The sequence below is a fragment of the Pecten maximus genome, chromosome 16, assembly GCF_902652985.1.
Source record: "Pecten maximus chromosome 16, xPecMax1.1, whole genome shotgun sequence".
Taxonomy (NCBI): Eukaryota; Metazoa; Mollusca; class Bivalvia; order Pectinida; family Pectinidae; genus Pecten; species Pecten maximus.
In genome coordinates this window covers 1,715,445-1,735,491 of record NC_047030.1, presented here as the reverse complement: position 1 = coordinate 1,735,491, position 20,047 = coordinate 1,715,445, and the positions used below count along the sequence as shown (strand labels likewise).

The window sequence follows — 20,047 nt, the reverse complement described above, 5'->3', positions numbered from 1 at the left end:
TTACTTATTATATCAAAACAGCATTATTGATTTTTTAGGCTTTGGTATCCAATATTGACTTGTACTATAAACTTAAGTCAGTAAAATTTGATTAAGATCAAGTTATCTCCCCTTATTGTGAGAAATTTTAAAGGTATTGATTGAATTGTGACATGCACACGATAACATAGTAACATCAGTGTAGGAATCGTCTACTTCACAATTCTATTAATAGTTCATTAAATAAAATAAAAAAGAGAAAAAAAGTGAAATAAGTTTGTGGACATTCACAAAATGAGTATTTGTTGTTTTAAAGTGGTTATTGAGAATTCCTCTAAAGAGATACCTTAAATTTTGATTTTAAAGAATTTCAATTGATTTGAAAATACATTGTACGATGGATTTACTTATGGGTCACTTGATGTCTGTAGCTTGATGTTATTCTTCTCTTGCCTGCATCTTCATTTAGTTAGATCTTCACTAAGATAATCCATGGCAATCTTTTCTATCACAGAGTCCAGATGTATTATGGGACACCTCGAGCTCTTCTGTTTATGGAGGAACCGATTGAAAGTAAGTAGCCTTGACCAGACAACTGATGACTCTGTCATGGACAGTATTGATAGAGTTTAACATTCTGTGCTTAGGCTATTCCAGTAAAATATATTATCCTTTGGATTCAATGCATGTTGGGTGCTGGAGGGGATTTGTCTGAATAAATGATACTGTTTTTTATTTTTATTAAGATAAACTAAAATTATAACATGTGAGTAAAATAGGGGGGAAAAAAGGCAAAGAAAATATTACCTGAAGTACAATAGGAGTGCCAGGTATGCTGGAAGGTTAAGAGTCTTCTATTTCATCATCAGCATTCACCATGTAAATCTATGTAAAATCCTGAGGCAATGCCATGTTCTCAAAAGGAGAACCATGATATTGACAATGTAGAGGTATATATTAAACTATTTTGTGTGCTAGGTAACCCTGACCTGAAGCCTATCCCTGACTGCATGCTCTCCTACACACTGGGTACCCACAAAGCCCTACTAGACGTGATGAACCTGATCCCGGAGAACGTAATAATTGGCAGCAACGACATGGTCCCCGGCCTACAGGAGAGTCAGACTCCAGGTAATATCACCTTAGGTCAAGACAAGTACATATACCTCAAACTGATGTGTTAGTCTGTGTATCCTCAATGTGGGGTATCCTCACCATGGGGGTATCCTCACTGTGGGGTATCCTCACCATGGGGTTATCTTCAATGTGGGGTATCCTCACCGTGGGGGTATCCTCACCATGGGGGTGTCCTCACCATGGGGGTATCCTCAATGTGGGGTATCCTCACCATGGGGGTATCCTCAATGTGGGGTATCCTCACCATGGGGGTATCCTCACCATGGGGTATCCTCACCATGGGGGTATCCTCACCATGGAGGTATCCTCACCATGGGGTATCCTCACCATGGGGGTATCCTCACCATGGGGTATCCTCAATGTGGGGTATCCTCACCATGGGGGTATCCTCACCATGGGGTATCCTCAATGTGGGGTATCCTCACCATGGGGTTATCCTCACCATGGGGTATCCTCACCATGGGGTTATCCTCACCATGGGGTATCCTCACCATGGGGTATCCTCAATGTGGGGTATCCTCACCATGGGGGTATCCTCACCATGGGGTATCCTCAATGTGGGGTATCCTCACCATGGGGTATCCTCACCATGGGGATATCCTCACCATGGGGATATCCTCACCATGGGGATATCCTCACCATGGGGTATCCTCACCATGGGGGTATCCTCAATGTGGGGTATCCTCACCATGGGGGTATCCTCACCATGGGGTATCCTCACCATGGGGGTATCCTCACCATGGGGTATCCTCACCATGGGGTATCCTCACCATGGGGGTATCCTCACCATGGGGTATCCTCAATGTGGGGTATCCTCACCATGGGGGTATCCTCACCATGGGGTATCCTCACCATGGGGTTATCCTCACCATGGGGTATCCTCACCATGGGGTTATCCTCACCATGGGGTATCCTCACCATGGGGTATCCTCAATGTGGGGTATCCTCACCATGGGGGTATCCTCACCATGGGGTATCCTCAATGTGGGGCATCCTCACCATGGGGATATCCTCACCATGGGGTATCCTCACCATGGGGTTATCCTCACCATGGGGTTATCCTCACCATGGGGGTATCCTCACCATGGGGTATCCTCACCATGGGGTATCCTCACCATGGGGTTATCCTCACCATGGGGGCATCCTCACCATGGGGGTATCCTCACCATGGGGTATCCTCAATGTGGGGCATCCTCACCATGGGGTATCCTCAATGTGGGGTATCCTCACCATGGGGTTATCCTCACCATGGGGTATCCTCACCATGGGATATCCTCAATGTGGGGTATCCTCACCATGGGGGTATCCTCACCATGGGGTATCCTCAATGTGGGGCATCCTCACCATGGGGTATCCTCACCATTGGGTATCCTCAACATGGGGGGTATCCTCACCAGGGGGTATCCTCTCCATGGGGGTATCCTCACCATGGGGGGTATCCTCACCAGGGGGTATCCTCTCCATGGGGGTATCCTCACCATGGGGCATCCTCACCATGGGGTATCCTCACCATGAGGATATCCTCACCATGGGGCATCCTCACCATGGGGTATCCTCACCATGAGGATATCCTCACCATGGGGTATCCTCACCATGGGGTATCCTCACCATGGGGTATCCTCAACATCAGGCTATGACAACACTATATATCTAACATATCTATGATCGTACTTATTAGATAGAATACCTGACATATATGAAATTTCAATTATCAAAACTTCTGCAATGTCTTCCACAAAATACATTCCAAATAAATTCTAGACATTGCTGTATTTTAGTCCATTTCATCAGAAATTTAAATTTTCAAAATAATTCTTAAATGTCGTAGTTTCCTCCTGATGTGCCCTTGTCTGGTAATGATCCCATATTTATCCCCCTTGGTTTATTGCCTTTGTACGGTATTTATCCACAAATAAGTTCCTGTCCATGAATTGAAGCCAATAAGCCACTTCTTCAATTTTGCAGAATCACAATTTTTCAATTGTTATCTGAAAGTGGTTCACAAATAAGTCTTCCTCAAACTAATAAATTTGCATGCTAGGGGAGTGGGCTTATTTCAGGATAAATACAGTACTTTAAAACACCATTCAATCTTTGTTTTTTTTTAAATGAATGTCAATAAATCCTCCTAATACTAATAAATTTTTATGCTAGTGGAGGGGCTTATTTCAGGATAAATACAGTACTTTGTTTTCGAAGCCTGTTGTTGAAGTTTGGCAACAGTGTATACAACGGCTCATTGTTATCATATTGCACATTGATATATTTAGTATATATTTACTGAATTTTATATTCTTTAAAAATCAGGTAAGGACCAGCTTAAAAAGCCCAAGACGATGAGAAAGGTTGCTTGTCAGTTGGAGCATGTAAACATCCAACTCCACCCGACGGTAGATAAGTTTGAGGAGGAGTTATCGGAGCTGTTACACAAAGATCGAGTGGAACGGGATGGGCGTGGCACGTCTGGTACCCAGGTTACCATCGTGGAAAGAAGGCTGCTTGTAAGTTAAAAAATAACTCTGTTTAGTTCCCATCTGACAGACATTCACGGTAATAATGTGATTTATGAATCAATGCTATAGAAATTATTGATTTATATAATTCCCTATGCAGTTTTTAAGTTTCAGGAGTGATGTAGATTCAATTGCAGAATCTGTAAAAACCACGACAGCTAGTACACCCCATAGAATCTGATACACATTATAATCTTAGTTAAACTTGTTTTGTATTCAGTGTTAAAGTATGCAATATCATACATCAACTTTATAATGTTTCACGAAATTCATCGGTCAATTAAGATTTTTATCATCACTGTTTGAGCCCTTTGGCAGTCTAACCTGGATTAAAAACCTGTTTGTAAGGAGGATACTGTTAGTTGATATCACACAGGGATAACTAATCTACTGTCTTTCCCGACAGGAATGTCTACAATGGTTTATATTGAGTTCACCAAATTATTTCAAAGTTCAATACAATACCTATATGCATCAACGTTGTCACCCTAGGTTGGCGTCCACAATGGCTGGGGGTTCCTAGACAAACAGCAGATCTTCCATCTCGATCTCCACGCCGACAAGTCAAAGTCACTGAAACCTACAGCCAGCCCCAGTGTCCGCCGCAGCAAGAAGTTTCAGCAGTCAAGTCAAAAGTCGGATGATAGGTAATCACTGTAAATTACTACTGTAACCATATTTATCCTGAAAAAAAAACCTCTCATTTTTATTAAATGTAAGTAATGGTATTTATTCTCAAATAAGCCCCCTCCCCTAGTGTTAAATGTTAGAAGTAATGGTATTTATTATCAAATAAGCCCCCTCCCATACATGCCATATTTTCAGGAGACCAATAAGGGAGATTGATGATTATTTTAAGGGAATTTTGCCTAAAATTAGGGAGATTTGTGCACGACATGAATATCGGCATTTTTACTAAATTTTAGGCAAAATAAACTAATTTTGAAAGTGATAAAGTATATTTATATTTATTTTGGATATTAATCATATTGTATATGCAAACAACAAAAAGTTGTATAAGGTAAAAAATGCAATAAGTATACATTCGGATTCTGATGATATGAAACTATTTTTTGATTTTTTTTTTGTAAAAAAAAGTTTCACAGCTGTATGCATATTACGTAACAGCATTTGAAAAGGGTATATTATAATTACATGTAGCTAAAGATTAAGACAAACAAGTTAATCATTTATCAGTTTGGATTTTTCTTAAAATTAGAAAGCTTGATCCACTCTGAGGGAACACATCAGTTGTAAAAATCACCATGAAATGTCCTGTGGGATCCCTTATGTTGGAACATTTAGATATAAAAATATTCCAAGTGTGCAAGGGTATACATGAAGTCATGAGAACTTAAGATGTTCATGTTAGGAGACTGCAGTAAATCTTATCACGATCATTCTAGATTTTGTATATTGTCTCTGTCGTGGACGGTACAGTCATTGTAAACATCATGATTGACCACTACGACCACCAGATGTGCTAATTTTGATAGTTTTCTAAAAGAAAATATCGGATTTCAGCTTGCTATCACTGATCCACGATACACATGTTAAATGAAAAACACGTGTGATTTTGCGTCTGTACAGACTCTGTATCAATTACCATCATCAAAGTATGGTCCTAAAAGAAAACAAACAATAATTCAAGTCTGTTAGCAAAGAGGGTTAAAGTTGTTTGTAAACGACTTGCCTTTATTTCATGATGATAGATATTCTAGCGCAAACATTACACTAGCCAGAGCTTCGTGTGAAAGCCGTGTCCAACAGGCGCCATTTTGATTGAGTGATCACGTGAACAGATGGATCACGTGGTCGCTAAATTTAGCCAAATCTCGCGAGAAAAACTACTGAATTGTAAACAAATGTGGCGTCGGCAAAAATACCGGAGGGAATTACAAAATACGGGAATTTGGGCTCTCCTGCCGGGAGGAAATAAATGACTTGAAAATAAGGGAGATTTTATCTCACGCCGGGAGGTATGGCATGTATGCCCTCCCCTAGTATTAAATGTTAGTAATGGTATTCATCCTCAAACAAGCCTCCTCCCAGGGACCAAGTGTAAAAGTTTAGTGTTAACTTTGGGGAGGGTTTATTTTAGAAAAAAATTAAGCTTTCTGTATTCAAATTCATGATTTGGCAAAAATGAAGAAAGGGATTATTTGTGGGCAACGGATTATTTGTGGATACACATGGTTAAGTTTGTGGAGAGCTTATTCATTATAAACTTCTGTAATTTAAAATATCTCAAAATTTATCTTTCTGCAAAAATGAAGGGAGTTTATTATTAATACGGGCATGGGACTTACTTGTGGATATATAAGGTAATGTTTGCAGCTATTTTATTTCATGTTTTATTATAGCTGATTTCCCTAGTTTGGATATAATATAAAAATTTAGACCCTTTTCTCCAGAATTTAGTGTGTGCCATCAAAAGAACTCGCACTCAGTTCATTTAAAATAAAGGGAGATAATCTGCTATTTGTAACTTTGAAATTGTCCTGTCATGGAAAGATCACAAACTTAAATGTCAGTTGTGCCAATCGTAATACAAGGGAGATAACTTGTTATTGGTAACATCACAAACTTAAACAAATGTGTCGTGCTGATCGTAATACAAGGGGGATAATCTGTAATTTGTAACATCACAAACTTAAATGTCAGTCGTGCCGATCGTAATACAAGGGAAATAACCTGTAATTTGTAACATCACAAACTTAAATGTGTCGTGCCGATCGTAATACAAGGGGGATAATCTGTAATTTGTAACATCACAAACTTAAATGTCAGTCGTGCGATTGTAATACAAGGGAGATAATCTGTTACAGTGGAATGGCGTTCCTTACGATGCAGAATAAGATCCAGTTAGGAGAACTCCTGGAGGATCCTATGGTCGCCATCACTTTTACACTGGAGTATGTCATTGGGGAGCCTCTCTCTGAGGAGGACAGGAAGGTAAGGTCAAAGTTCAACACTGGTCTGACTTGCATAGAAATATTTCCTTATATTTGTTTCATATGTAAATACTATGCCTATACATCAGTGTGATCCACAAACCAAATTGTTAAAAATAGATTTTTTCTTCTCAATTCTTTTAAATATTTGAACTTAGTTATTTTGCAATGAATACTGAACAAATTAAACATATTGTTAATCACTCATGTTATTCTGAATAATGGTCTTACTGTGAAATCCGAGTACCCGGAGAAAACCCATATGTTCATATATCCGTCCAATCATGGAATTGTCTTGGTGAATAGCCATATAGATATGTTCTTGATCAGGGCTATACAATATACGAATTGGAGTAGAGAAACAAGTCTTGTGTCTCACCCAGTAGCCATCTGTTTAACAAATTAGTTCTTGAAAATTATTAAGATGCCGAGCTATGATAGTATACTTTTTCTGTAACTGACAGGTTTCCAGTCGTGTAGCCCGAGGAAACACACGTACAGTATCCATACGTTGGGCAGCATGGAACCCATTTTTAGCACAAAGTTCATACGAAATCAGATTAGCCCTCAATGGAGGACCCAGTCCCGCCCCTGATGAGGAGTTCATCTACAAACTTCCAGACACCAAGATGCAGCATGAGCATGTCAGCAAAACAGCCGGAGGGATCCTGGCCTTCTCCTTCTCGTTCATAGATCAGGTATGGCCGAACATCTGATCATTAATATGATCCTGGTCTTCTCCTTCTTAGATCAGGTATGGCCGAACATCTGATCATTAATATGATCCTGGCCTTCTCCTTCTTAGATTAGGTATGGCCGAACATCTGATCATTAATATGATCCTGGCCTTCTCCTTAGATCAGGTATGGCCGAACATCTGATCATTAATATGATCCTGGCCTTCTCCTTCGTAGATCAGGTATGGCCGAACATCTGATCATTAATATAATCCTGGCCTTCTCCTTCTTAGATCAGGTATGGCCGAACATCTGATCATTAATATAATCCTGGCCTTCTCCTTCTTAGATCAGGTATGGCCGAACATCTGATCATTAATATGATCCCGGCCTTCTCCTTTTAGATCAGGTATGGCCGAACATCTGATCATTAATATAATCCTGGCCTTCTCCTTCTTAGATCAGGTATGGCCGAACATCTGATCATTAATATGATCCTGGCCTTCTCCTTCTTAGATCAGGTATGGCCGAACATCTGATCATTAATATGATCCTGGCCTTCTCCTTCTTAGATCAGGTATGGCCGAACATCTGATCATTAATATAATCCTGGCCTTCTCCTTAGATCAGGTATGGCCGAACATCTGATCATTAATATAATCCTGGCCTTCTCCTTCTTAGATCAGGTATGGCCGAACATCTGATCATTAATATAATCCTGGCCTTCTCTTTCTTAGATCAGGTACGGCCGAACATCTGATCATTAATATGATCCTGGCCTTCTCCTTCTTAGATCAGGTATGGCCGAACATCTGATCATTAATATAATCCTGGCCTTCTCTTTCTTAGATCAGGTATGGCCGAACATCTGATCATTAATATAATCCTGGCCTTCTCCTTCTTAGATCAGGTATGGCCGAACATCTGATCATTAATATAATCCTGGCCTTCTCCTTAGATCAGGTATGGCCGAACATCTGATCATTAATATAATCCTGGCCTTCACCTTCTTAGATCAGGTATGGCCGAACATCTGATCATTAATATAATCCTGGCCTTCTCTTTCTTAGATCAGGTATGGCCGAACATCTGATCATTAATATGATCCTGGCCTTCTCCTTCTTAGATCAGGTATGGCCGAACATCTGATCATTAATATAATCCTGGCCTTCTCTTTCTTAGATCAGGTACGGCCGAACATCTGATCATTAATATGATCCTGGCCTTCTCCTTCTTAGATCAGGTACGGCCGAACATCTGATCATTAATATAATCCTGGCCTTCTCCTTAGATCAGGTATGGCCGAACATCTGATCATTAATATGATCCTGGCCTTCTCCTTCTTAGATCAGGTATGGCCGAACATCTGATCATTGATATAATCCTGGCCTTCTCCTTAGATCAGGTATGGCCGAACATCTGATCATTAATATGATCCCGGCCTTCTCCTTCTTAGATCAGGTATGGCCGAACATCTGATCATTAATATGATCCTGGCCTTCTCCTTCTTAGATCAGGTATGGCCGAACATCTGATCATTAATATGATCCTGGCTTTCTCCTTCTTAGATCAGGTATGGCCGAACATCTGATCATTAATATGATCCTGGCTTTCTCCTTCTTAGATCAGGTATGGCCGAACATCTGATCATTAATATGATCCTGGCCTTCTCCTTTCTTAGATCAGGTATGGCCGAACATCTGATCATTAATATGATCCTGGCTTTCTCCTTCTTAGATCAGGTATGGCCGAACATCTGATCATTAATATAATCCTGGCCTTCTCCTTCTCCTTAGATCAGGTATGGCCGAACATCTGATCATTAATATGATCCTGGCCTTCTCCTTCTTAGATCAGGTATGGCCGAACATCTGATCATTAATATGATCCTGGCCTTCTCCTTCTTAGATCAGGTATGGCCGAACATCTGATCATTAATATGATCCTGGCCTTCTCCTTAGATCAGGTACGGCCGAACATCTGATCATTAATATGATCCTGGCCTTCTCCTTAGATCAGGTATGGCCGAACATTTGATCATTAATATGATCCTGGCCTTCTCCTTAGATCAGGTATGGCCGAACATCTGATCATTAATATGATCCTGGCCTTCTCCTTCTTAGATCAGGTATGGCCGAACATCTGATCATTAATATGATCCTGGCCTTCTCCTTAGATCAGGTATGGCCGAACATCTGATCATTAATATGATCCTGGCCTTCTCCTTCCTAGATCAGGTATGACCGAACATCTGATCATTAATATGATCCTGGCCTTCTCCTTCTTAGATCAGGTATGGCCGAACATCTGATCATTAATATGATCCTGGCCTTCTCCTTCTTAGATCAGGTATGACCGAACATCTGATCATTAATATAATCCTGGCCTTCTCCTTCTTAGATCAGGTATGGCCGAACATCTGATCATTAATATGATCCTGGCCTTCTCCTTCTTAGATCAGGTATGGCCGAACATCTGATCATTAATATAATCCTGGCCTTCTACTTCTTAGATTAGGTATGGCCGAACATCTGATCATTAATATAATCCTGGCCTTCTCCTTCTTAGATCAGGTATGGCCGAACATCTGATCATTAATATAATCCTGGCCTTTTTCTCCTTCTTAGATGAGGTATGGCCGAACATCTGATCATTAATACGATCCTGGCCTTCTCCTTAGATCAGGTATGGCCGAACATCTGATCATTAATATGATCCTGGCCTTCTCCTTAGATCAGGTATGGCCGAACATCTGATCATTAATATGATCCTGGCCTTCTCCTTCTAAGATCAGGTATGGCCGAACATCTGATCATTAGTATGATCCTGGCCTTCTCCTTAGATCAGGTATGGCCGAACATCTGATCATTAATATGATCCTGGCCTTCTCCTTAGATCAGGTATGGCCGAACATCTGATCATTAATATGATCCTGGCCTTCTCCTTCTTAGATCAGGTATGGCCGAACATCTGATCATTAATATGATCCTGGCCTTCTCCTACTTAGATCAGGTATGGCCGAACATCTGATCATTAATATGATCCTGGCCTTCTCCTTCTTAGATCAGGTATGGCCGAACATCTGATCATTAATATGATCCTGGCCTTCTCCTTAGATCAGGTATGGCCGAACATCTGATCATTAATATGATCCCGGCCTTCTCCTTCTTAGATCAGGTATGGCCGAACATCTGATCATTAATATGATCCCGGCCTTCTCCTTCTTAGATCAGGTATGGCCGAACATCTAATCATTAATATGATCCTTGCCTTCTCCTTAGATCAGGTATGGCCGAACATCTGATCATTAATATAATCCTGGCCGTCTCCTTAGATCAGGTATGGCCGAACATCTGATCATTAATATAATCCTGGCCGTCTCCTTAGATCAGGTATGGCCGAACATCTGATCATTAATATGATCCTGGCCTTCTCCTTCATAGATCAGGTATGGCCGAACATCTGATCATTAATATAATCCTGTCCTTCTACTTCTTAGATCAGGTATGGCCGAACATCTGATCATTAATATAATCCTGTCCTTCTACTTCTTAGATCAGGTATGGCCGAACATCTAATCATTAATATGATCCTGGCCTCCTCCTTCTCCTTAGATCAGGTATGGCCGAACATCTGATCATTAATATGAACCTGGCCTTCTCCTTCTTAGATCAGGTATGGCCGAACATCTGATCATTATTATGATCCTGGCCTTCTCCTTCTTAGATCAGGTATGGCCGAACATCTGATCATTATTATGATCCTGGCCTTCTCCTTCTTAGATCAGGTATGGCCGAACATCTGATCATTATTATGATCCTGGCCTTCTCCTTCTTAGATCAGGTATGGCCGAACATCTGATCATTAATATAATCCTGGCCTTCTCCTTCTTAGATCAGGTATGGCCGAACATCTGATCATTAATATGATCCTGGCCTTCTCCTTCATAGATCAGGTATGGCCGAACATCTGATCATTAATATAATCCTGGCCCTCTCCTTCATAGATCAGGTATGGCCGAACATCTGATCATTAATATGATCCTGGCCTTCTCCTTCATAGATCAGGTATGGCCGAACATCTGATCATTAATATGATCATGGCCTTCTCCTACTTAGATCAGGTATGGCCGAACATCTGATCATTAATATGATCCTGGTCTTCTCCTTAGATCAGGTATGGCCGAACATCTGATCATTAATATGATCCTGGCCTTCTCCTTCTTAGATCAGGTATGGCCGAACATCTGATCATTAATATGATCCTGGTCTTCTCCTTAGATCAGGTATGGCCGAACATCTGATCATTAATATGATCCTGGCCTTCTCCTTCTTAGATCAGGTATGGCCGAACATCTGATCATTAATATGATCCTGGCCTTCTCCTTCTTAGATCAGGTATGGCCGAACATCTGATCATTAATATGATCCCGGCCTTCTCCTTCTTAGATCAGGTATGGCCGAACATCTGACCATTAATATGATCCTGGCCTTCTCCTTAGATCAGGTATGGCCGAACATCTGATCATTAATATGATCCTGGCCTTCTCCTTCTTAGATCAGGTATGGCCGAACATCTGATCATTAATATGATCCTGGCCTTCTCCTTCTTAGATCAGGTATGGCCGAACATCTGATCATTAATATGATCCCGGCCTTCTCCTTCTTAGATCAGGTATGGCCGAACATCTGATCATTAATATAATCCTGGCCTTCTCGTTCATAGATCAGGTATGGCCGAACATCTGATCATTAATATGATCCTGGCCTTCTCCTTCTTAGATCAGGTATGGCCGAACATCTGATCATTAATATGATCCTGGCCTTCTCCTTCTTAGATCAGGTATGGCCGAACATCTGATCATTAATATGATCCTGGCCTTCTACTTCTTAGATCAGGTATGGCCGAACATCTGATCATTAATATGATCCTGGCCTTCTACTTCTTAGATCAGGTATGGCCGAACATCTGATCATTAATATAATCCTGGCCTTCTCCTTCTTAGATCAGGTATGGCCGAACATCTGATAATTAATATGATCCTGGCCTTCTACTTCTTAGATCAGGTATATGGCCGAACATCTGATCATTAATATAATCCTGGCCTTCTCCTTCTTAGATCAGGTATGGCCGAACATCTGATCATTAATATGATCCTGGCCCTCTCCTTCTTAGATCAGGTATGGCCGAACATCTGATCATTAATATGATCCTGGCCTTCTCCTTCTTAGATCAGGTATGGCCGAACATCTGATCATTAATATGATCCTGGCCTTCTCCTTAGATCAGGTATGGCCGAACATCTGATCATTAATATGATCCTGGCCTTCTCCTTAGATCAGGTATGGCCGAACATCTTATCATTAATATGATCCTGGCCTTCTCCTTCATAGATCAGGTATGGCCGAACATCTGATCATTAATATGATCCTGGCCTTCTCCTTAGATCAGGTATGGCCGAACATCTGATCATTAATATGATCCTGGCCTTCTCCTTCTTAGATCAGGTATGGCCGAACATCTGATCATTAATATGATCCTGGCCTTCTCCTTAGATCAGGTATGGCCGAACATCTGATCATTGATATGATCCCGGCCTTCTCCTTCTTAGATCAGGTATGGCGGAACATCTGATCATTAATATGATCCTGGCCTTCTACTTCTTAGATCAGGTATGGCCGAACATCTGATCATTAATATGATCCTGGCCTTCTCCTTAGATCAGGTATGGCCGAACATCTGATCATTGATATGATCCCGGCCTTCTCCTTCTTAGATCAGGTATGGCGGAACATCTGATCATTAATATGATCCTGGCCTTCTACTTCTTAGATCAGGTATGGCCGAACATCTGACCATTAATATGATCCTGGCCTTCTCCTTAGATCAGGTATAGCCGAACATCTGATCATTAATATGGAACAGGAAATCAAGAACTTGATATGATTTTGAAAGTCGTCAATCTTGAAAATAAGTGTGAATCAGTAGGCATCTCAAAAATGGATATTGTGGAATGTCTACCCGTTATGAAAATTTCCATAAAAAGTAATTTAGGGCTTTTAAAGGTCTTGGAATGTCCTTCAAATTTGGTTTGACCAGATCTGTATACACCAAGAACTTGCTCACTTATAATGATTGAGAATGTTATGATCGAAAAACACCTTTGGTATAGAAAAAAATGTTGTCTTGTACAGCTTGTTTTATTTCTTCCTTGATAACAGTTACCAGTATGTGATTATATTTCGATCCATCATCGTTAATTTATGTCCATAATATAAAAGTAGAAAAGGGTCAATGATTAGATTGATGTTGATTGTAGGAGGGAGGATATGGTGGCATGCCCAACGCCGCGATGCTCGGTCCGGGAGGTATGATGTCTGACGGCCTGATGCCCGGTGTTAATGGCTACATGCCTGGGTCCATGGCGTCGGTACAGAGCGGTGAGGGCAGCGAGATGATGGACTCATCAGGACTACGGAAACCTCCCTCCGGCAGAACACCTCGGTAAGATGGTGTCGATATCAAATCTGTATCACTACGTATACATGGTATGGTGTCGATATCAAATCTGTATCATTACATGGTATGGTGTCGATATCAAATCTGTACCATTACATGGTATGGTGTCGATATCAAATCTGTATCATTACATGGTAGGGTGTCAATATCAAATCTATATCATTACATGGTATGGTGTCGATATCAAATCTGTATCATTACATGGTATGGTGTCGATATAAAATCTGTATCATTACATGGTATGGTGTCGATATAAAATCTGTATCATTACATGGTATGGTGTTGATATCAAATCTGTATCATTACATGGTATGGTGTCGATATCAAATCTGTATCATTACATGGTATGGTGTCGATATCAAATCTGTATCATTACATGGTATGGTGTCGATATCAAATCTGTACCATTACATGGTATGGTGTCGATATCAAATCTGTATCATTACATGGTAGGGTGTCAATATCAAATCTATATCATTACATGGTATGGTGTCGATATCAAATCTGTATCATTACATGGTATGGTGTCAATATCAAATCTGTATCATTACATGGTATGGTGTCAATATCAAATCTGTATCATTACATGGTATGGTGGCATGTAGTCGTTTCATCAGAGATGTATTTTTGCGGACAATACAGGGGAAATCATATCTATCAATAAATATACCTCATTAGCCTCTTTTTACTGTACACACTTCAAGTTTCCATGGGTGTATATAATGATATACGATACTATTGTACATCTTCTATCATCCATTAACAATTGGTTAAAGTTTTGAGGCTAGTTTTTCCACTGGTTAGTGTTAGGGTAAGGGTTAACCCTAACCTTACAGTTTATAAGTCAGACTGTGTTAAGGTTCTGACTTTTGGCATGGATGTTCTTGTGTGCTCTAACATTGATAGTATGGATTGAATTTGTGAAAACCATTTTAAAATTTTGAGATATGTTCAGGACTTTACTGTTTTGGGCAATTTAAGTTGCATTAAAGTCATATGTAGTTATAGATAATTAATAATGGTATATTAATCTGAAGTATACCAGATATCGACCTCAGTGTCGGTATGCATCGCTGTACTAACCTGAGCTCGTGCACGTGCGAATACTGAGCTGCTCCGTGGCTTGGTATTCACAATGAACACAAGCTCAGGTTAGTATAGCGATGAATACTGACACCGAGGTCGATATCCATTACATACTGTACTAGTCATTATATTAGTCAAAGCAGGAATGACGAGAATAATTTAATTCCACAGTTATTTTATTATAATATAAGTATGACAACTTTGAGTTCTTTTTTGCTGATTATTGGTCTGGTGAACGGTAAAGGATGACTCAATGTTAATGTAGTATATAGATAGTGATGAATTGGGTTAGGTATAAGATGGAGGGTTGAGGGTATAGATAGGGTTAGATATAAGGTGGAGGGTTGAGGGTATAGATAGGGTTAGGTATAAGATGGAGGGTTGAGGGTATAGATAGTGTTAAGTATAAGATGGAGGGTTGAGGGTATAGATAGGGTTGGATATAAGATGGAGAGTTGAGGGTATAGATAGGGTTAGGTATAAGGTGGAGGGTTGAGGGTATAGGGTTAGGTATAAGGTGGAGGGTTGAGGGTATAGATAGGGTTAGATATAAGATGGAGGGTTGAGGGTATAGATAGGGTTAGGTATAAGATGGAGGGTTGAGGGTATAGATAGGGTTAGGTATAAGGTGGAGGGTTGAGGGTATAGATAGTGTTAGGTATAAGATGGAGGGTTGAGGGTATAGATAGGGTTAGATATAAGATGGAGGGTTGACTGTATAGATAGGGTTAGGTATAAGATGGAGGGTTGAGGGTATAGATAGGGTTAGATATAAGATGGAGGGTTGAGGGTATAGATAGGGTTAGGTATAAGATGGAGGGTTGAGGGTATAGATAGGGTTAGGTATAAGATGGAGGGTTGAGGGTATAGATAGGGTTAGGTATAAGATGGAGGGTTGAGGGTATAGATAGGGTTAGATATAAGATGGAGGGTTGAGGGTATAGATAGGGTTAGGTATAAGATGGAGGGTTGAGGGTATAGATAGGGTTAGATGCTTGGCCTTTAAGTGACGGGAATTTTGCCCATATTCCGTCATTTTGCAACATATCATCTGACCACTTGCAACATAAGTTTTTATGTGACAGAAAATGGACCAAAAAAAGGACGTTTTCAACATAAGACGTCCATTTCCAAAAAAAAAGTGGCCTATTATGTGGTAAAAAAAAATCGATGAAACAAATTTTTTTAACCAGTTAGTGTGTGACTAAGAACACATTAACCTGATTCTAACCCTCTGGGTTTGGGTTAAAAATAATGTATATATTTCGAGTTATAATTCGGATTAAAATGTGTTATGTTGCAAATGTAAAATTTATAATTAGTGTTTGATACTTGTGTTACCTTCAGGGTTAGATAGTGTTTTTGATTTTTAATCAATATTTTAATTATCACTTTGATATGTCTTAAGACAATACAGAGGGTTAGGAAAATGTTAATGTTGCGACCATCCATTTTGAATATTGCAACATAATTGAAATGACTAATTAAGGTCAATTAACACTTGCTATTAAGAGATAATGCATTTTTTTTTTGAGTGAGATATGGCAACAAACCGTTTCTCTTAACCCAGGTGTAAAACTAGAAGTTAAAATAATTAATTTTATTTTTTGTCGATTTATGTTCGCATTTGTAGTAATAAAAATCTCCAGATAAAAAAAATGTGTTTGTTTTCATCAAAAATAAACCTAGTAAACATTAGATCATATTTATGTGTAATTTCAGATTTAAGGAAAATCTAATTTGGGCATGATTTGTCAAAATTGTGATTGATATATATAAAATCTTACCATTTTTCACGTCGATAATTATTCAGGGATATTCTCATTTTTCATTTCGCTGTTTTTTCGCATGTTTTTCATAAGTCTACATCCAGAACTGTCTGTTCCTTCATTTTTTTTATTTTTTCCCTTTTTATTTTAGCCATAGATTTGATATTAAACTGAATATCTTTTAAAATTTTATAAAAAAAAAAAAAAAATGTTATGCGACTTTTTTTAGAAATTCTTACGGTTAAACCTCTTTTGAAGATGCTGATGAATCACATTTATAGATTTTAGATCGATACGTGAAGAATCCATGAAAATAAAGTATTTTCAATTATTGGATATTTGGTGTTGTGCACCCATAATCTAGGAGGATCTTTGCCACATATCGTAACCCTGTGGTTAGGGTTAGAATATGTGGCATTGCACATTTACCAGATATTTGCAACATATTGATTAATGTTGCAATAGTCCTTATTTTGTTATGGCACAAGCGACACTATGTTGCAATATGTCAAAGATAGGTAATGTTGCAACATAACAATATGCAACATAACTTAACCCTAATCACAGGGTTACATTATGTTGCATGCGGGTATATCAGGCTTATTGCTACATAGCATGTACCGAATGCAACATAATGTAACCCTGTGATTAGGGTTAAGTTATGTTGCAATAACACTACTTCTTTGCAACATAACAATATGCAACATAACTTAACCCTAATCACAGGGTTACATTATGTTGCATACGGGTATATCAGGCTTATTGCTACATAGTATGTACCGAATGCAACATACCTAATCACAGGGTTAGGGTTAAGGTATGTTGCAATAACACTACTTCTTTGCAACATAACAATATGCAACATAACTTAACCCTAATCACAGGGTTACATTATGTTGCAATAACACTACTTCTTTGCAACATAACAATATGCAACATAACTTAACCCTAATCACAGGGTTACATTATGTTGCATGCGGGTATATCAGGCTTATTGCAACATAACATGTACCTAATGCAACATACCTAATCACAGGGTTAGGGTTAAGTTATGTTGCAATAACACTACTTCTTTGCAACATAACAATATGCAACATAACTTAACCCTAATCACAGGGTTACATTATGTTGCATGCGGGTATATCAGGCTTATTGCTGCATAGTATGTACCGAATGCAACATACCTAATCACAGGGTTAGGGTTAAGTTATGTTGCAATAACACTACTTCTTTGCAACATAACAATATCCAACATAACTTAACCCTAATCACAGGGTTAAGTTATGTTGCAACAACACTACTTCTTTGCAACATAACAATATGCAACATAACTTAACCCTAATCACAGGGTTACATTATGTTGCATGCGGGTATATCAGGCTTATTGCTACATAACATGTACCGAATGCAACATACCTAATCACAGGGTTAGGGTTAAGTTATGTTGCAATAACACTACTTCTTTGCAACATAACAATATGCAACATAACTTAACCCTAATCACAGGGTTAAGTTATGTTGCAACAACACTACTTCTTTGCAACATAACAATATGCAACATAACTTAACCCTAGTCGCAGGGTTAAGTTATGTTGCAATTAAGCCGAATGTTGACTTTAGCTTAATGCATTGATTTTTCCTTTCCTCACTGATGATTTCTTTAATGCCGTTGGTCAATATGGTTGAAATTTGAAATGTAATAATTTGTTTGACCTTAATATGTTTCGATTGAAACGAACAAATACACAGACAACAAAACAATTAATTTTCATCATATTTTTTTTTTTTTTAATTGAGGGCATCTGTCAAATTCTAGTCCAGGCCCGGTGCGGGGAACCTGCCCTCATGGGCCCATGCACACCCAGTGCTTAGTAAACAAACATAAATAAATATGTACACAATATACAATAAACTTTTTTTTGGTCCTGCTTACAGAAATTGAATAAGGTAATTAATTAAAATTAGGCTATACAATAATGATTGACATAATTATGGAGATGATTACAAATGAATTATTAATAATGTAAGCAGGAATTTTCTTATGTTTTTTAGTGTTTTGTTGAAAATCAATATGGAACATATACACTTATGATAATGAATGAAATATTTTTGAATACGTTTAAACATATCACGATTTACATACAAAGTGTCTAAGAAATAAAAAATAATCAAATATGTACACAATATATAATAAGGAAATTTTTTTTGGTCCTGCTTACAGAAATGGAATAAGGTAATTAATGAAAATTAGGCTATACAATAATGATTGACATAATTATGGAGATGATTACAAATGAATTATTAATAATGTAAGCAGGAATTTTATAACTCACGGTTAGTTTATGTTGCATTGGTATTGCCATTTGCAACATAAACTAACCCTAACCCTAACCCTAACCACGCCATTTGCAACAATCAAAGTTTTGAATAAAACACTTAATGTAAATAGTTATGCTCATGCAGTAACGTTAACAAAAGTTTTATACACAATATGGCAAAGCGTAGCATATCTACCTACATTACAAATGGTCTTTTTAAACAGAAATAAGTCTTGTGAGAAAACCCGTGTTTACTTTTTCTGCTTCCTTGTCGCTTATGTGATAGAAAAATGCTAATATGGCAAAAAGCAACATAAGCCAGGGTTAGGGTTAGGGTTAACTTATGTTGCATAAGGCCAAAATGTTTATGTTGCATTAGTAATGTAAAATGCCACATAATCTAACCCTGGAAGTAACGTTTATAGAATGTTCACAAATAAATGTCCCAAGAATATCTTTACTTACTGATGATTGATTTATTGGAGCTAACTGTTTTAAGAAAACACACCAAAAACCCAATTAGAACATGAAATAAAATCCTGAAAATACCTAGTAATTTGCAAGTTATGCGCAATCAAAGAACGTCTATATTGCAACATAAGTATTTTATGTACACCAAATTTTCAAGAAAAATACGCTTTTTCAGTGAATTATCTATTTTTACCGAATCTAGACACTAAAATGTACGAAATGAAGTGTGCTTGATGTTTTTATCACCACAAATAAAAAAGTCGATTTTTCAGATTTCAAAAATTTCAGAAGGGGCTAACTTTGCGAATAGGCCTTCTTAAAATGTCTACTGTGTGTCAAAATTTAGGAAATCTTGCGTAGAAAACCATTTGAGATGTCTTAAGTCTTTCTAAATACTATAAAGACTCGAAACGAGTGAAAAACCTAAATTGCGATATTTTTCGTTTTTTTCATAACAATTCAAACCTTAATTTTCACTCTTTACTGTGGGATTAGGATACTGATCTTTTGTGTCGTAAAAGAAAGTGGTTAGGTGATGATTTGACAGAAAAATTAATCCACTGAGAAACTTAATTAAAATTATATGACTAATCACGTGACATTATGTGGTAAAAGGCCAATAAT

The 20,047-nt window shown here is 38.5% G+C and overlaps 1 protein-coding gene across 5 annotated transcripts in view; it reads left to right on the top strand.

Moving 5' to 3' along the window:
• LOC117344613 (nephrocystin-4-like) overlaps positions 1-20,047 on the top strand; it is a 74,714-nt gene that overhangs the window by 13,594 nt on the left and 41,073 nt on the right. For all 5 annotated transcript variants that reach the window (XM_033907428.1, XM_033907426.1, XM_033907427.1 and 2 more), the window contains exons 4-10: positions 494-552; positions 958-1,110; positions 3,424-3,617; positions 4,122-4,276; positions 6,458-6,584; positions 7,048-7,281; positions 13,580-13,764. In XM_033907428.1, the coding sequence (XP_033763319.1) occupies positions 494-552; positions 958-1,110; positions 3,424-3,617; positions 4,122-4,276; positions 6,458-6,584; positions 7,048-7,281; positions 13,580-13,764 (1,107 nt within the window). The remainder of the gene's footprint in view (positions 1-493; positions 553-957; positions 1,111-3,423; positions 3,618-4,121; positions 4,277-6,457; positions 6,585-7,047; positions 7,282-13,579; positions 13,765-20,047) is intronic.